The sequence below is a fragment of the Martes martes genome (genome assembly GCF_963455335.1).
Source record: "Martes martes genome assembly, chromosome: 3".
Lineage (NCBI taxonomy): Eukaryota > Metazoa > Chordata > Mammalia > Carnivora > Mustelidae > Martes > Martes martes.
Window position 1 is genome coordinate 381,202 of NC_137890.1, and position 16,569 is coordinate 397,770.

Here is a 16,569-nt window from a genome sequence, read left to right on the forward strand (position 1 = left end):
TTTCGGTGTCGTCGCTACGGGAAACAGATCCCAAAGGGGCTCCTTCCATCTACGCCCCGACCTCGCGGGGACTCGGCGTGACCTCAGCTTCTCTCTTCTTCGGAGGTTTTGAGTCTCGAGACCCCGGAAACGATGCGCCGCATTCGGGCTGCGCCGGCGAGGGCTGGGGGCGAGGGCGGCCGGTCCCCCCGCACTTCGCTCCGCGGCCCCCCGCCCCGAGCCAACGACCCGCGCCGCGATCTGGGGCAGCTCTGTCCCCGGAACGCCCCGCTCGAAGCAGCCCCGTCCGGGGGTCCGGCTGCCCCGGGGTCTCCGCCGCGAAAACCCGCTCCCGCGGGTGGAAACCGGCGCGCCCCGCCCCCGCGCGGCCCCGAGGCCGGTCCTGCCCGCGCGCCCCGCCCCGGCCCCGGCCGCGAGCGCAGAGGTGCCGCCGCAGCCGCCGCCGCCGCGATGTGACCTTCAGAGCCGCCCGCACGGGATGACCGGAGCCACCGCCCCGCGGCGCCCGCGGCTCGCCACGGCCTCCCGGGTGCTCTGAGCGCGCGCTCCCGGCCCGGCCCTCGGCCCCCGCGGCCCTCGCCCCGCGCTCGCCCCGGCCCGGCCCGGCCCCGCCATGCCGCCGCCGCCCGGGCCCGCCGCCGCCCTGGGCACCGCGCTGCTGCTGCTCCTGCTGGCCTCCGAGTCCGCGCACAGTGAGTCCCCCGCGGGGCCGCGGCGCCGGCCGGCCCGGGAGTCCCCCTCCCTGCCCGCCAAGGGCCCGCCGCCCCCGGTGCCCGGGCAGCGCCGGTGCCCGCTCCCCGCGCCCTCCGGCCCCGCGACCCCGCACCCCGGGCCCCGCGACCCCCGCACCCCGGGCTCCGCGCCCCCCGCGCCCTCCGGCCCCGCGACCCCGCACCCCGGGCTCCGCGCCCCCCGCACCCCGGGCTCCGCGCCCCCCGCGCCCTCCGGCCCCGCAACCCCGCACCCCGGGCCCCGCGCCCCCGCACCCCGGGCTCCGCGCCCCCCGCGCCCTCCGGCCCCGCGACCCCGCACCCCGGGCTCCGCGCCCCCCGCACCCCGGGCCCCGCGCCCCCCGCACCCCGCGCCCCGGCCCCGCGCGCCCCGGCCCGCGCGCTGCAGCAGCATCCCCGGGGCAGGCGGCCGGGCGGGAGGCCGGCGCGTGCGGGGCGGGCTTGACGGCGTGTCCCCCGTTCCGTCCCCGCTCTCTCCCGGCGCCGTCCTCCCGCCCGCGTCCCGGCAGCCGTGATGCTGCGGGCGCGCGAGGCGGCGCAGTTCCTGCGGCCCCGGCAGCGACGCGCCTACCAGGTCTTCGAGGAGGCCAAGCAGGGCCACCTGGAGAGGGAGTGCGTCGAGGAGCTGTGCAGCCAGGAGGAGGCCCGCGAGGTGTTCGAGAACGACCCCGAGACGGTGAGCGCGCGGGCGCCCGGGGTCGCTTCGGTCTGGGCCCCTCGCGCCGCCCCGGGAACGCGGGGACCGTGCGCACAACCGGGGAGCCTCGGGGCCGCTCCCCACGCAGACGTGCCCTACCCGACTGCGCGGGGAGCCGTTCATGCCGGGGTGGGGGGGCCGTGCCGCGGGAAGGCCCCCACCCGGAAGCCTTCAGGAAGGGCCCACACGCGGGGTCGGAGGGGCCCCGGCCCCACGCTCCAGCCTCCTCCGCAGCCTCTGAGCCCCAGGCCTCCGGGTGCCCCCGGGTGCTCCCACAGCTGTTGGCAGACGTGGGAGGGGGTCCTCAGCGGTCTCCCCCAGCAGGCCTCTGGAGGCAGCCACTTTATTTATTCAAAGATTGACTTATTTGAGCGAGAAAGAGAGAAAAAGAACGGCAAGCAGACTTGGGCTGAGCCCGGGGCCCTACTGGGGGCTTGATCTCAGGACCCTGAAGTCACCACCCTAATGGAGACAAGAGGTGGTGCCCCCAGCAGCTCGGCCCAGCACCCCTGAAGGCAGCCCTTTGAGGGAAAGAGAGGCACACAGCCCCTCTAGGTTTTAAAACGTGAAACAACTGCGATGTTTAAAAACCCAAACCGCTTCCTGCTCCGGCTCCCAGATGGACTGAGAGTGAGGTGTGGGCTGCCCACAGTCCCGAGTCGCCTGGGGTGGGGGGGATGGAGTGTGTGCCTGAAAGAGGAACTGAGAGATGGGGAGTCTGGAGCTGCTTGCTACAGCAGGTCCCAAAATACCACAACAGGAATAGGACCAGAACATATGTGGGAGGGCTGGGCAGGAGGGCTGGGGTCAGGGGGCCTGGCCAGGGCGACCCGCGTGGGACACCTCTCAGCGAGGTGCTCTCTCGAAGCAGCTGGTGACTTCAGGAGCTGGGCCGTGCTGGCTCAGGACACATTTCTATTAATAATGTCCTTGGGGACTGTGGGGCGGCAAGCCGCCGGCTGCGGGGAACAGCCCGAGTGTGGACTGGGCATCGGCTTGGGAGTCTGCCGTCTTGCCGGAGGGGACCCACGGGACCCTGCGTGCGTATCTGTTCCGGGGCAAATGCCTTTGGAAGCTGGGAGTGTGGAAACTGGATGGACTTTGTACCGTGAGGTCAGGGTGATGGCGCCGCGGGCTTTGGTTCTCCCGGAATGGTTCTTTTAAGGAATTCTGGGATTGAAAGAAACCTTGCGATACATGGACAGCGTGTGTGGCCCGTGCGGGTTTCTGTTTCCACTTGTATTTCTCATCATTGGCATGACAACCCCTTTCCGGCCCCCTCTGAAGACAGCCTTCTCAGGATGGCCAGCCACCGACCGTTCTCCTTGGGCCGGTCCTTGCCATGGGGCCGCTCTGGGAAGGCTGCTTTCCCCGGGGCCACTGCCCTCGCACAGCAGCGCGGTTTCACTGTTGCCGTGAGGAACAGGGTTGCTGGCCTTCCGGTTTCTGGACTGATGAGTCCTGGTGGCCCCATGAGTCATTCCCGGCAGAGGCCTGCTGAGGGCCCGGAGGCTGGCCACCAGGTGGCTGCAGAATTGTGTGACAGGTGCTGGGGTCCCCCACCCCAGGCCCTGTGCAGAGACCATGGGATAGGGCTTACAGGTGACCGGAGTTCGGGGAGACAGGGCTACCCCACCCCCAACCAGTCCCTGCCCAGTCAGGCTGCACTCGCCAAGGCCCCGGCCTGGCTTTTCCTTGTTGCCTGGACACACTGTGCTTTAACCACAGCGTTCTCCTTCCCAGAGCTTTAATCCCTCCCTGGTTTTAACAGCTTTTATGTTTTAATTTTAACTTTATTTACAAACGTGTGCTACAAAGGCAAGAAAAGGAAAGCCTGCTTAAGATCCCGTGATTTTAACGCAAAGCATGGCCCTCTGGGTGCGTTCCTGCCCGGGAGGTCATGGCCGCCCTTGCCTGTATCCCCAGTGGGGACTTGTCATTCGCTTCTAGCAAAGCCATCCCTAACTTCCCGAGGTTCCGTCCTCCTTACCAGGCCGCAGCTGCAGGAGCCCGTCTTTCCCTTCAGTTACCAGCTTCCCGGGTTAGACCCCTCGGCATCTTCTGTCGAGGTCAGCGGGGTTGCAGACCCCTCCTTTTAACCTGTTCTCGTGTGGATGTTTGCTCTGCCGTCTGGACGTGGCCTTCGGCGTGTGGAAGGCAGGAGCAGCCAGGCTAGGGACGGGGTCACCCTCCCCACCATCGGGGGGGCTCCGGAAGCGCGGCCTGTCTCCAGCGGCTCAGCGGGAGCCCCACACGACCTCCAGCCTGGCTCCGGCTCTGGCTTCGGTGGAGTTTGCAACGCTGCTCTTTCCTGCGCATTTCTTGCTGACGCGGAAGGCAGTGCTGCCCCCCTGGCCCATTCCCGGGTTCCGGGGGCACCCTGGTGAGCGAGCCCCGGGGACCCGCGAGAGAGCTCGGCCCCGCCCCCCAGGTGGGTGGGCGGGAGCGCCTGGAGCCAGTTCCCTGCCCCACGTGCTTTCTGGTGTTCGGAGGCTCCAGCGAGAGCTCTGATGGCCGGCTGAGTGTTCCTGCCTGTCTGGATTGTTCCCGACCGGGCTCTCTTCCTCTCAGGGAGGGGATGTGACCTTCACAGCAGGTAGCTACCGGCACAATGGCTCCTTCCTGGTTCCAGGGGTCATCACACACCTATGCTGGAAAGGAAGGGGACCTGGGGGGCCTTCCTGACTCCGGGGCATCCTGGCCACCCACCTGCTTCCCTCTTGGGGGCAGATGGCCTCCCCCCACACTCCCCTGGGGCCAGGCCCCGGGGGAGTGTCCCGGGCTCCCCATTGTTGCCACCACAAAGCCTCCTCTGCAGGGCTCTGCCCTTATCTGTTTCCTCTCGCTCGGTCACTCCCCTGCCTGGCATTTCCCTCTCCTTTGCTTGTCTTCGGTCCCACACGGTCCCCGGCTGTCTGTGCTGGGATTCTCCTAAGCTCCCGGAGGCCAGCCCAGCGGAGTCACCTTCCACTTAAATCCTTTAAGGCAGGCGGGTTCCAGAGGCCGGATGCCATCTCGGTAATCAGGCTTTGCTTCCGGAAAGGATTCTGGACAAAAGACGTAGCCCGCCCGGCCTGCGGCGCAGAGCCGTTTCTCTGCTTCCCAGCGCCTGGGTGTCTGGCCCTCGCGGCCAGCTGCAGCCTCCGGTACAGGGAAAATTCCACGCCCGGTTCTTCACGAAGCACCTGGATTCACTGGGGCTGCAGACGGCACTCACAGCTCTCCGGGCACAGGCCAGAGGCACCCTTGGAGGGCCTCACGGTGTAGGTGTGCGACCCCTGGGCTGTGCTTGCGCTCACATGAGCCCACCCTGCCCGGTCTCCCTCCATCTCTGTCCTCAGGTATGGGGGGACCCAGTGGAGGCAGGGGGGCCTTTAGGGGTGCCGTCGGCTTCAGAGTGCTGTGCACTGGCCTCCAGTCACACCTGTCTTCCTGAGACCCCCCTCCTCGGGGACAGCTTGGGGACAGGCATCCCTGTGGAGACGAAAGCCTCTCCTGCAGGTCGTCTCTTGTTAGGTGGCCCCGAGGGGTCTCAGGAGGGCCCCGGCAAGAGGGCGGAGGGGAAGGACGGGGACCTCGTTACCCCCAGTGACTTACCTCTGGGATGCGGGTGCCTTGGCTGGGGAGGTGACACCCTGGCTGTGACCTCCAGGAGAGCCTCTAGCTGCCCCCTTGCCCCCCAGAGCCCCCCCAACTGCCCTGTGAGCAGCCACACACACACTCTTCCCTGTGCGACCCTGGGGGGACCGGCACACCCCACCCTGCACAGGCCCAGCCCATCTCCTTCCTTGGGTTCTCAGGGAAGCGGCTCCTGCCCCACCGATCCCTGTGGACGGAGGCCCCCCTCCTGGACCCTCTCCTTCGTGGGCTTTTGCCCCCGGAAGACCATGCCCGTCCCAGGGGCTGGTTTTGCTTTGCCTGAGTGGGCTCCTGCTTGGCTCGGAGGCCTGCTACCGGGCTGGTGAGAGCGGGACCGGCCCCGGCAGGCCTCCTGCCCCGCTTTGTTGCCCCCACACTTGTTTTCTCCCAGGAGTCTGTAGGGACCCCGGGCTCTCCGGCCTACAGGCCCTGTGGATGGCGCGTCACCCTTGCCAGCAGGCCCGGCATCTGCAGGAAAGCAATTACAGACGGTCCTGGAAAACACTGAACAAAACAGCCTTTGAAGAATCAGAGGCTTACGGCCCGTTTCTTGAGATCGCAGGTAGCTGGGGCCAGGCCATTCTGAACAGTCCCCGGCTGCCTCTTTGCTGTGGCACCGCCGGCAGGCGCCCCACTCTCTGCCAGCCCCACTCTGGGGCTGGAGGTGAGGGGCTGTTTCTGAGCGCAGCAGATACCGGGGTTCCGGCGTGTTGTAGGACATGCTCGGGGTCTCCACAGCGCGCGTCTGGGAGCCCCCCGCAAGCCCGGGGCGTGTGCATCTAAGTTTTGACCCCCCGGGTGCAGCTTGTTGCAAGTTTTATGACTTTTCAGGAGCAGTTGGAAGGGGAGGAATCTGGGAGCCACATCAGGCCTCCTTCAAGTGATCCGCCGAGTCCGAGCGTGTCGTCCGGATGAGACAGTGATGTGTGGTGCTAGTATTTGCTTTCTCAGACTTCGTTTTGCAAACTTGAGAATTGTTTGTTCCTGGTATTAGCGCCCATGGTAATAACACATATTTTGTCCACATGCGTCCCCCAAAGCTGCCATCTAGACCCGGTTGGTGAGGGCCCCTTCTTGGGACACTGAGCTCCGTGGGGAAATCAACGCAGCTGAACTCAGGCAGCCCCTGGGGACGGGCCCGCGGGGGTCACCGCTGCAGCTGGGCGCGTCCACATGGGGGCCACTGAGGCTGGGCTGGCGTGTCCCTCCGGCATGGCAGGCATGGCTGGCGGCTGCAGGAGTGGCCCCTGGGCAGCCTTCTGATTTGGACGTGCGTCTCAGGCGCGATGCTAACGGCCAAGAGGGAAGAACCCATTAGGACGTTGCTGTTGGCGGTTGTCAGGGGCCCGGGTGTGAGTTTGTGCCTCCCCCCGCCCCATCATGTGGCAGACCCCAGGATCGTCTTGGGTCTGCACCGAGTGCCTGCACAGTCGCATTCCCCAGATGCGCGCTGGGGGCAGCTCCGCGTCCACGCCGCGCTTCGCCTGTGCCAGACATGCGGGGAAAGCCCTTGCGTGCGCACCGTGATCTCGCTTGAACCCGGAGAGGCACCGAAACGCAGCTGAACTTCCTTCCTCGGCCAGGAGCAAACAGGCTCTGCAGGGGGGTTTGTCACAGCGTCGTAGGACGTGGCGGGCCCTCGCTCCAGGCGCTCGGGAAACTGAGGCCCGGGAATTTACGGGGTGACTTGCCCAGGTTAGTTCTTCAGTGGGAGGACACAGATGGAGACTCAGGTTCCCGGGGCCCCAAGGTCAGCATGTTGGCACCAAAGCGGTTGACCTCTGGAGGCGAGAAGCATCTATACCGCCTGCTGCGGTGACTCCCACGTGGTGACGTTTCGTCCTGAAACTGGTTATGGAAAGTGCCTCAAGGCCGCAGCTCTCCAGTGGGCCTCAGCCGCTCCCTGGGGCCCCGCTGCCTCAGGCCCCTGTCACACCAGCGTGTGCTGGACACCAGGCGATAGTCCCGGGACCGTGGCGGACTGCCTAACCCTAACCCTAACCCTCATCTTTCGGCCCTGCTGCTGGGTGACGATGCCCAGGATTTTGTCCCCACAGGACTTCCCAACAACAAACATGCCCATGAGTGTCTGGGGAAGGAGGAGGGGCACCACGGCCTTGGGGGGTGTTTCTGGGATCTGCCCCCCTTGCAGACCTGGCCCAGAGGGGCTCTGGGCTCGACAGGGGCTGGGGAGCTGCCCAGCAAGGGCAGGGGTGTCGACTTTCCTTCTGTCCTGGGGAACATGCCTAAGCTGGTGCCCAGTTTGGAGACTCAGGAGATGTATTGGGGCGGAAGAAAGGAAAGGGTTTTGTGTGAACCGCACTTAGAAAAACATGCATAGACTGAGTGATGCCGGCCTTGGGGACGGAGGCTCCGTGCAGGCTGAGGGGCGGGGACTTTCCCGGAGAACCGTCGTGGTAACAGCGAGACCTTGGCTGTGAGTTCCTCCAGTCAGGGCAGGAGCTGGAAGCAAAAGCCTCCGCACGAGCACCTCAAGTTGTCGTGACTTTGACAAGTAAGATGTCGAGTTCGCCAACAGGACAACGCTAGGGTCAAAGGGTCATTCAGGTTTTTTTGACTCTTTCTCATGGAAAATGCCTTATATTTGTACCATGTAAATAAGCAGAGTTACTGGGACATACACGTCCCAGCCAGCTTTGTTAAATAGTTTAAAATTTGGGGAAGCAAAATTTCGGGCTGGTACTTATTAAAGGAAGTGACACATTCTTAATTTACTGAGAAACAGTGGCCCGTGTTGGGCTGCAGCGTCTGATTGCAGGGGCACACGCAGAAGTCCTAGGTACGTGTGACGCACGGCTGAGGGGGACGCGTCTCAGCCAGGCTGGCCGCGAGTGTCCCGTGAGTCCCCAGATGTGTCGGGGGGAGGGCTCTCGGACAGCGGCGTCCACGGGGAGGCACAGCCTCAGTGTTCGAGGCCACCTCGGTTCCCCTGCTTCAGCGCGTCCCTGCAAGGACCTCCCTGGCCTCTGAGGAGCTCAGAGGGTTAAAGGAGGTTTGGACAGGAACGTCCTTACAAGTTGTCCCTTCCCGTCAGCACGCGGTCCCGTTTGTAACCTGCACCGGGGTGGCCGTGCTCTGTCCACGTGCTGAGGCCGGGCCCTGTTTCTGTCTTGATAATGCACATGTTGACCGACGAGGCTTGTGTGGCTTCCGACCAGTTTCGGAAGGCAGATCTGCTTGCACAGTCCAGCTGGGGGGAGACGACCACAGACCCTACCAAGGAGGCCCAGGGGAAGAAGTGTGCAGGGTGGTCCCTGGAGGGGATCCCGGAGCGATGGGCTGGGCAGGCTGCTGTGCGAGCGAGCTTGCCTAGTCACCGGTGCCGCTTCGGCTAGAATTCCGGAAGGGACCGTCCTGAGGTAGGGGAGGAGGTGGGTGGCAGGTCGGCAGCACACAGGTGACTGCCATGTGGGGAGGGTGGGCAGCTCCCCGCTGCTCTTGACTTTGGCCCCATGGGGGACTCTGGGGGCGCAGACCCTCCCAGGCAGACTGGGGACGCGGTGACCATGCAGGGCAGAGGCTGACGGGATTTTCTATCCACAAGTGGGAATTCTCAAGGACTTCACCAGCCACCTGTTCCTGCGGTCCCCTTCTTAGTGAAGGGGCGATCTGGGTGACAACATAATTAGGGAGCAGAGACGGGGAGGTCCTGTCACAGAAACACTGCGGTTTCAGCTCACAGTAGACGGAGGTGGGCAGAGCCTGTCCTTGGGCACAAGTTCCTGTGTTGATGAGCCCCCAGGGAACAGGAGCAGAGGAGAGTGGCGCCTGCCGGGAAGGCTGGGTTCGTTGGAGCGCTTGGCTCTGTTTACACGGGGATGAGCTCTGGCAGGTGGCTTTCGGCCAGAACCAACGCGCTGAGCCTCCTGGAACCAGCCCTCTCCCCGGATGGGGTGTGAGCGCCACACGCGGCTGCTCCGCCCATGGGCCGTCCTGCCAGGAGTGGGGACGACTCAGCGGTTGAGTCTCACATGCGCTTGGCTCATCACCCCCGGGAGGGTGGGCCCTCGGAGGGACCGGCAGAAGGAAAGCAGATGGCTGCAGTCTAAGGCTACGTACTGGCGGTGCAGAAGCTGAAGGAATGGTAGTGCGGCCACCTCCAAGTGTGGAAACAGACAAGCTAAGAGCGTTGATGAATTTTTCCCCAGTGTGCTTATTGATGTTATAAATAAAATTAAGAATTCGGTGCTTCGTTCAAGTCAGTGAAAGTCGCAGGACTCTGTTTGCCCGTTCATCCACCCACTCACCCGTCCAGCCATCCGTCCATCCGTCCGTCCATCCGTCCACCCATCCACTCACTCTTCCATTCATGCATCACTCCTTCACCCGTCGGGCTCCTGAGGGCCTCCAGGGGCGCAGTCGGCGCCAGGCCAGGCACTGGGCACACACGTGTCCTTCCCCTCTGGAGCTTCAGCCTAGAGTTCAGTGGCCTACAGTTTCGCTCACTCCCTTCTTCTGTCTTTAGTTGTTTAAAGCAGAAGCAAACCCGTGAGAAAAATGATCGCCAGATGACAAACGGCCCCATTTCCAAGCCCGGTGGTCCTGGCTGCTCCCTGCTCCCAACCCCACCCCAGCCCGCACGCAGCCCCACACCAGGCCTTGCTCCCGTGTGTCAGAAAGAAAGAGGGTAAGTCTGTAGGCCACTGATCCCTGGTTTCGAATCTGGCTCTCTGAACTGTGGCCCGGGCCCTGTGGCCCCATGGCTCCCTGAGAGCCAGCCCAGCTCCCGAACCTCAGGCTGTGGCTTCTGGGGCCGGTTTGTGGTGCAGGTGGGACCAGCTGCGCCTTGTGTGTTGGGTGCCCTTCGCACGTGGAGATTCCTCCTCTCTGGTGAGAGCGTCAGAGGACAGCTGGGAATGTCTCTTTCTCCGGGGGGAGTGCACGGGGGTTTTAGGTTGTCTGTCCTGTCCCCAGGTGGGCAGTCAGATCAGCATTCTCCCCACCCCAAGTAAATCAGGTGCACAAAGTAGGATAAACTCACCAGGTTACGGCCCGTGGTCTCAGAACCCTGTTCCCGTGGATGGGGTTGACTACAGGGGTGTGCGCGGTTTTCCTGTCGTGATGCTTTTCCACAATAGACCTCGTTACCAAAACATACGACACGCAACTAGTAGCAGTCATGGTTTGGAAACTATGATAGAGCTTTCTGGAAAACTGATAGTGCCACCACTTACGGTGACGGGGGGTACTCCGTTCATGGTTCCCCGTTGTTTCCAGCCTGATTCTTGGTCTCCTGAGTGGATGTGTCATGCTTCCACCCCAAATCTTTCCTTCAGAACCAGAGCCATTCCCTTTGCGACAAAGTCTGTGGCCTGAGTTATCCCTCAAAACCCAGAAGATGTCACGGCTCGCTTGACCTCAGCTCTGGGGTCTTTGTCAGAGCGCCCCTCCTCGCCTGGCCTTCCTGTCTGGGAGCTGCCGGTCCGTGACTAAAAGCAGCACAAAGAAGTGAGGCCGGGCGGTCAGGGGCCTCCGAACACTGGTGTGGAGGGACGTCCCTGCCTGGCCAGTCCTGGCCTCCGTCACAACTGCCTGAATGGCCCCTTCGCTGTCACACAGGCTGAAAAACAAACTTGCTCTGACCATTACTTCTCTCTTAAAGCCGTTACGTGTCCGTTTAAACCACATCTTTACTAAAACTTCACTTTCTGAAAACAGTGTGCCCGGTACCTTGGCCCAGGCTGCGGTAACCGGTGGGGGAGGGGACACGTGGGGTTGAGCTGGGCCAGCGCGTGGGCAGCCCCGGGATCCCCTCTGCCGGTCACTGCAAACACAAGCCAGCTCTCGTCAGCATGGTTTCGGGTGACCGTGTGCTGTCCGGAGCTCGTCTTGGCTTCCTGACCTCGGTCACAGGCCACGGCATGTCGTGCACGCCCGTCTCCTCATCTCCGCTAACAGGGCTCATCTAACCGACCTCACTGCGGTGGCATGGGTTGGACGGAGCAGCGGACGCTCGTGTGCAGCCGACTCCCAGCGGCTGGTGGGGGCGGCTCCCGCGTCACTCGGTCCCATGGTGGGGGGGAGAGCGTCTAGGGCCAAGCTGCTCCACGACGGACCCTACGTGGCAGACGACGGTGGACGGGTGGGGGCTGCCTTGAGTGGCCCGTGGCCTGGCATCTGTGGCTGGGGCCCTGGACCCTGGCCCAGTCCCAGCTGCTCCCTGCTGCTGGCAAGGGCCAGGCGGTCCTAGCGCTGGACAGCCAGCTTGCGCCCTGCGACCTCTTCATTCGCGCCCACGGATAGAAGGACCCTGTTTACACCCTCCATGCCTCATCCAGCACCCATTTCTTTTACAAATAGAGCGGATGCACATCGGAGCCCATGCAGGGACTGTCCCATCGAGGTCTGCTCAGCTCTGGGAGGGGCCTGGCGTCAGGGAGGGTCTGGATGACGGTACCCGGGACGCACCGTGTCCTGGGAGACGCGTTACACGGCTCCACCGAGGTCCCGTAAATGACATCACTGTGCTGCTTCCAGAAGGTCTGATCGTGTCTGCGGTCATAGGGAGGACGTCCTACAGAGGCCGCCTGAGCAGCCTGGGCCCTGCCCTCCTGCTGCCCCTCCTCACGCCGTGGCCTTCTGGCAGAAAGTGGCTTCCTGGGTGGTTCTCTCCGGCTGTTACGGGGCCAGCTATGGGGATTTCCCACCTTCCTCAGACACCTGCCTCTGCAGGCGTCTGTGCCCGCCCGCGGGGGAGGAAGGTGAGGTCCCTGGCCCGCTGCGTGGCGGCTGTTTGGGGGGCCTCGTGCCGCGCCAGTAAACTGTTGCCCCTTCTTCTTTTTCCGCAGGACTATTTTTATCCAAGATACTTAGGTAAGTTGAGTCCCTGCCTCTGTGGTCGTCCTAAGGGAATAGAGGAGGACGCGCGTTCTGCGTCAGCTCCCGGAGCTCACCTGCCCGACACCTGTCTGTGCCTTTCACGGCCCAGGGTCCGTGTTAGCCTCCGTCCAGCACCGTTGTTGGCAGACGGCTTCTCTGCTCGGACTCCAGGCTTCACTTCCTGTTTGGGACTGGGGTTGATTTAGTGGGTCTGTGATCTCCGGGTCTTGGCACTCCCACAATGACTGAAGATCCCAGAGAACTTCTGTTCATGGGGGCTGCACACGTCGGTATCGGCCATGTCACCAGTCAGAACTGAGAACAGTAAACAGCGTTTTTGTTTCACTGGAACAAGAGGGATGTGTGAGCGGACGCCCCGGCCACTGAGCAGGGATGTCACCATGCAGGTGGCCTCTGGACAGCTCCCCGCCCCCCGCCCGTGCACTTGGGGAGAGAAAGTGACAAATGACAACCGGAAAGAGGCCCTGACTTTCATCTTAAGAAATTTTTGGATGCATATCGCTTGTAGCAAGATACATCTAATCCAGGGTCTCCCTTTTTAATTTTGTAAAGTGCATTTTGGTAAAATTTCCATTGGCCTTATATCCTCTTAGGGTTCCTTCTCGGGGTTGGTATCTGGCAAGAAGCCAGGTAGACCTGTAATTGGCCCTAAAAAGCCAGGAACCTGCTGGCTCCCGGGCTCCCTGTCGGCCTCAGAGGCCTGGCTCCCGGGTGCTGGGGTTTGCTTCCAGAGGGGAAGGGTGACCAGCTGTCCCAGGACCCCCTCCAGGCGGCCCGGGCCCTTGTCCTCCTGGGCGTGGTGTAGTACCGGGGACCCTGCTGAAGGTGGGACGTGGCTCAACACTGTTGTGCTCGGGTTCAAGTTTCCAGGCACCTTCCCCCGCTCCCGTGTGTACACCCAGCTCGTCAGATGGGTGGGGCGGGGGGGACACTCCCGAAGCAGAATGACTTTCGGATGAAGGGCAGTGTTTCCAAATGGGGGTGCACTTGACACTGAAGTTCAGCCCTCTGGTCGTGGTCACAAAACCCCCTGAATGTGACCGGTGATCCTTCGGGGCCGTAGCCGAAGGCATCTGCGGAGACGCTGCAGACAGACCTTGGCACGCAGAGTCCCGCCCTTTCGGTGAAGGCATTTTCTTGCTTGCCAGTGTACAAGGGATCTGGACTGTGTTGTTGCTTCAGCCCCAGTAAGCATGAATAATATCCTTTTCCAGAGGGTCTCAGACCCAACATGCGAGTTCTAAGGTCTGTCCTGTCTCTGGCGACAAGAATGACGGGCTTCCCTCTCTCTCTTGCAGACTGCATTAGTAAATACGGATCTCCATACACAAAGAGCCCCGACTTTGTTTCATGCGTTAAAAGTAAGTGTGTCCTTCCTGTCCCCCAAAGCCCTGTGGGTCGGGGTAACCTCAGGCTTTGCTGTGGGGTCTTGGGTGTGGCTGTCCCCCCGAGAAGGTGGAGCACTGGCCTGAGCGCTGCTCCCTTTCCACTGGACTTTCTCCCTTAAGCAAGTGAGGTTTGGTTTTTTAAATAGGCAAGAAACGCGAGCCCTGTGACGTCTAACCCTTTCAGGGCTGTGGTGCCGAGCACGTCTCTGGGTGTGCCTCCTAGTCAAGCAGCCGGGCTCCCGGAATAGTCCTAGACCTGTCACCTCGTACGCACAGTCTCTTGGTTTTGCACAAACGCCGGCTTAGCGCAGATGTGCTCCAACCCCACTCTGCTGCCCCCCGAGCAGGACGTCCTCCCCTCGGCGTGTTCAGAGCGCCCGCCGGTTCACAGCGCACCCATGGGAGCCGGCGTGTGTCTTCCAGGCTGTTCCCGGTTTCTTATTTTCACAAACAAATCTCCCGCAGTGGAGGGTGTCTGCGGGACGGGCCCTGGCCTGCGCCGTCCTTCACTTCCCTGCAGACCGGTCACCGGCCGGGTGACCAGCCCTGCCCCCGTGTCTGCCGGGCTCACGTGTGTTTCTGCATTTCGGTCTCCTTCAGTGTCAACGGTGAGGCGTGAAGCTGGCCTTTCTGTTGGTTGTCCTCACTAGGGAGTGAGGCGGACAGTCACGTGCGTGGAACCTTGTGTTCTTTTCCCGCAAGTGACCTGTGTCTGGGCTCTGCCCGTTTCTCTCAGTTTGTAGGAGTTCTCGACTCGCCGTTTGTCCTCAAGGTAGTGCGGTTCTCCCTCAGCCCCTCACGCATCTTTCGTGTTGGTGGTAACGTCGCGTCACGTGTCCTGCAGGAGAGCGGGCTCTCTGCTGCTGTCCTGTCGCGTCTGCGCCAGCTGCGAGCGCGGCCGCCGGGCTGGACCGTGGGCCTGGCTGGGGTCTGAGCGCCGAGCTGCCGGCGGCCCGAGCCAGGTGTCCGCGTGCTCCGCCTGTGTCGCAGCCGGGCTCCGAGCACACGGCGCCGCCACGGGGTGGGTCCTTCCTGCATTTCGCGTGGGGCCTGCCCCCTCTGGGGTTGCCAAGAAGTCAGGGGGCACCCGGTGCTGCTCACGGGGCCCGGCTGGCCTGGCTGGGTGGTGCCCCTGCGCCCGGACACCCACCCATCCACGCGCTGGTCACAGGCCCAAGCCCCGGCCCGGACGAGCAGAGGAAATGATCGATTTAACGCAGGAAGAGGAGGGGACAGTGGTGCCGCCGTCCAGGCCCCTGCTCCCCTCTGACCCGGGGCAGCCCCACACAGGTGCAGAGCAGACCAGCCTCTGTGATTTGGGGCAGAAGTGCCTCTTGACTCAGGGTGGCCAGAACCCGTGCCCGTGCTTCGTGGGCAACCCGGAGCAGGCCCCCTCCCTCGGCCTCCCTGGGGTCGGCTTGTGACCTCGGCCTCCGTGGGGTTAACCCGTGGCCTTGGTCTCCCTGGGGTTAGCTCGTGACCTTGGTCTCTCCAAGGGCCTGGCGACCTCAATGGGGCCTGAGGCAGACATTAGGGGGTGCGGTCGTAGCAGTTTAGGTTCGTGTCATTTCGGTTTTTTGTTTTTAGCAATTTTTTTAAGGATGTCAGTTTGCGAAACCAGTTTCTTCCTTTTACATCATGTGGCCACGTTGATTACTGTTCGAGCTGCCGGGTTTGGGTTGTGCTTTCCAAAGATTATAAAAAGCTACCTGGTGCTTCACGCCTCCTGACAGCGCGTGCTCCAGACGGCAGCCCCTGTTGTAACGGTGCTCACGCAGAATCATGGAGGTCTGGCTCCGAGGGAGGCTGCCGCGGTCCTGGCCCACATTGTGCCACGAGACAGATCGTGCGGCCTTAGAGGGGTTCCAATTGTGTGACCATCGAGGACTGGCTCTGAATGAGCTCGAGCTGTCTGCTCCGGGGGTGGGCACGTGGTCCCGCACCGGTGCGTGACCGCACGCTGTCTGTGCCGGTCAGTTCTCCGGAGCCCGAGGCACCCCCAAATGCAGCGCCATCCTCCCGGGGGGACAGGGCCCGAGGCCCGTGGCTCAGGAAGGATGCACGCCCTGCCCGCCCCCCGCCCCCGGAGCCAGACCCCCCGTCCTCAGTGCACTCTCAGCGTTCACCCCGATGGGCTCCAGGCCCGGGGCTCTCTTCCCGCTCCCGTCCCACCTTCTGCTGGCAGACCTCACGGCGCTGGCCCCTTCCCCGTGGTCCCCTGGGCGCCACCTGGAGCCTGTCATCCGGGTTAGAACTGGTCGTCACCCTGGGACTTTGAGGCTGGGGATCAGCAGCCGCTGAGAGAGGCTCCCTGTGGGGCGGTCCACGTGCCCGCGACGAGCAGCGCGGCCGCCTCAGGGCGAGGGGAGCCCCGTGTCCTCCGGGCAGGGAGCAGGTGCTCTCGGCTACAGAGGTCTGTTCTCATCCGTACTCGCCGAGGGTGTCAGCTCTTTCTGTCGGAGTTTGTGGGGCCCCTGCTGAGGGCCAGATACCCCGATGCAGCCCTTCCCCCTCCCCCGGAGCCAGAGGTGAAGACCCGACGCGGGGACCAGCCCAGTGGAGCCCTTCTGGGCCGGGTGTTCTGCAGGAGCCCACGGGAGTGCTGCCCGCGGGAGCTGGTCTCGGCCCCTGAACACGGGGACCCTGAGGTTTTACTGGGGGGTTAGGCATTCTAGGCAGATTCTAGAGTTAACCAGCCCTCGTGCCGGATGCACGGTTACGCTCTTCTGAAACAACCAGCTCTTGAACCAGATACGTCCAGTGGAGACGCACGCCCTTCCCCAGGCCCCCCCCCCGGGCTCCTGCTGTGAGCGGGTGGCCACCCCCGCCCCCGCACGACCCCTTCTGCCCTCAGGGCCCTTCGTCTGTGGTGTCGACCTGACCCTCCCCGGCCCTTCTGCACCCGAGTGTCTCCGCGGGCAGCCGGCCCGGCGGCGTGGGCAGCCACAGGGGTGACCCGCCGGCCCCCGGCAGCTGGGGGTCGCGCTGTTCCCAGACCTGGTTTCCTCATTCCTGCACCCAATCCTTCTGTGCTTACGGGCAGAAGGACTTTCCCTCGCCCTGCCAAGAACAACCACGCGAGTGTCACACAGCCCTCGGGGACGCCGTGTTTGCTCAGCCCCGGCCGCAGGAGGAGCCGTGGACGGACACGGTCTGGTTCTTTGGACACAGGCCGTCATGCAGGTCCCTGACATCGGGACCCCGGGTGACAGGTCCCAGAGCCCCGTGGGGCCGAGGGTCGCAGCCCGGCGGA

At 63.5% G+C, this 16,569-nt stretch overlaps 1 protein-coding gene across 1 annotated transcript in view; it reads left to right on the forward strand.

Annotated features, from left to right (window-relative positions):
• Positions 1-613: 613 nt before the first annotated feature.
• Positions 614-16,569, forward strand: part of GAS6 (growth arrest specific 6) — a gene marked incomplete at its 5' end in the record, with an annotated part of 32,136 nt that continues 16,180 nt past the window's right edge. The window contains 4 exons of the mRNA XM_080799047.1: positions 614-692; positions 1,241-1,407; positions 11,877-11,901; positions 13,227-13,289. Coding sequence (XP_080655173.1) covers positions 614-692; positions 1,241-1,407; positions 11,877-11,901; positions 13,227-13,289 — 334 coding nt within the window. The remainder of the gene's footprint in view (positions 693-1,240; positions 1,408-11,876; positions 11,902-13,226; positions 13,290-16,569) is intronic.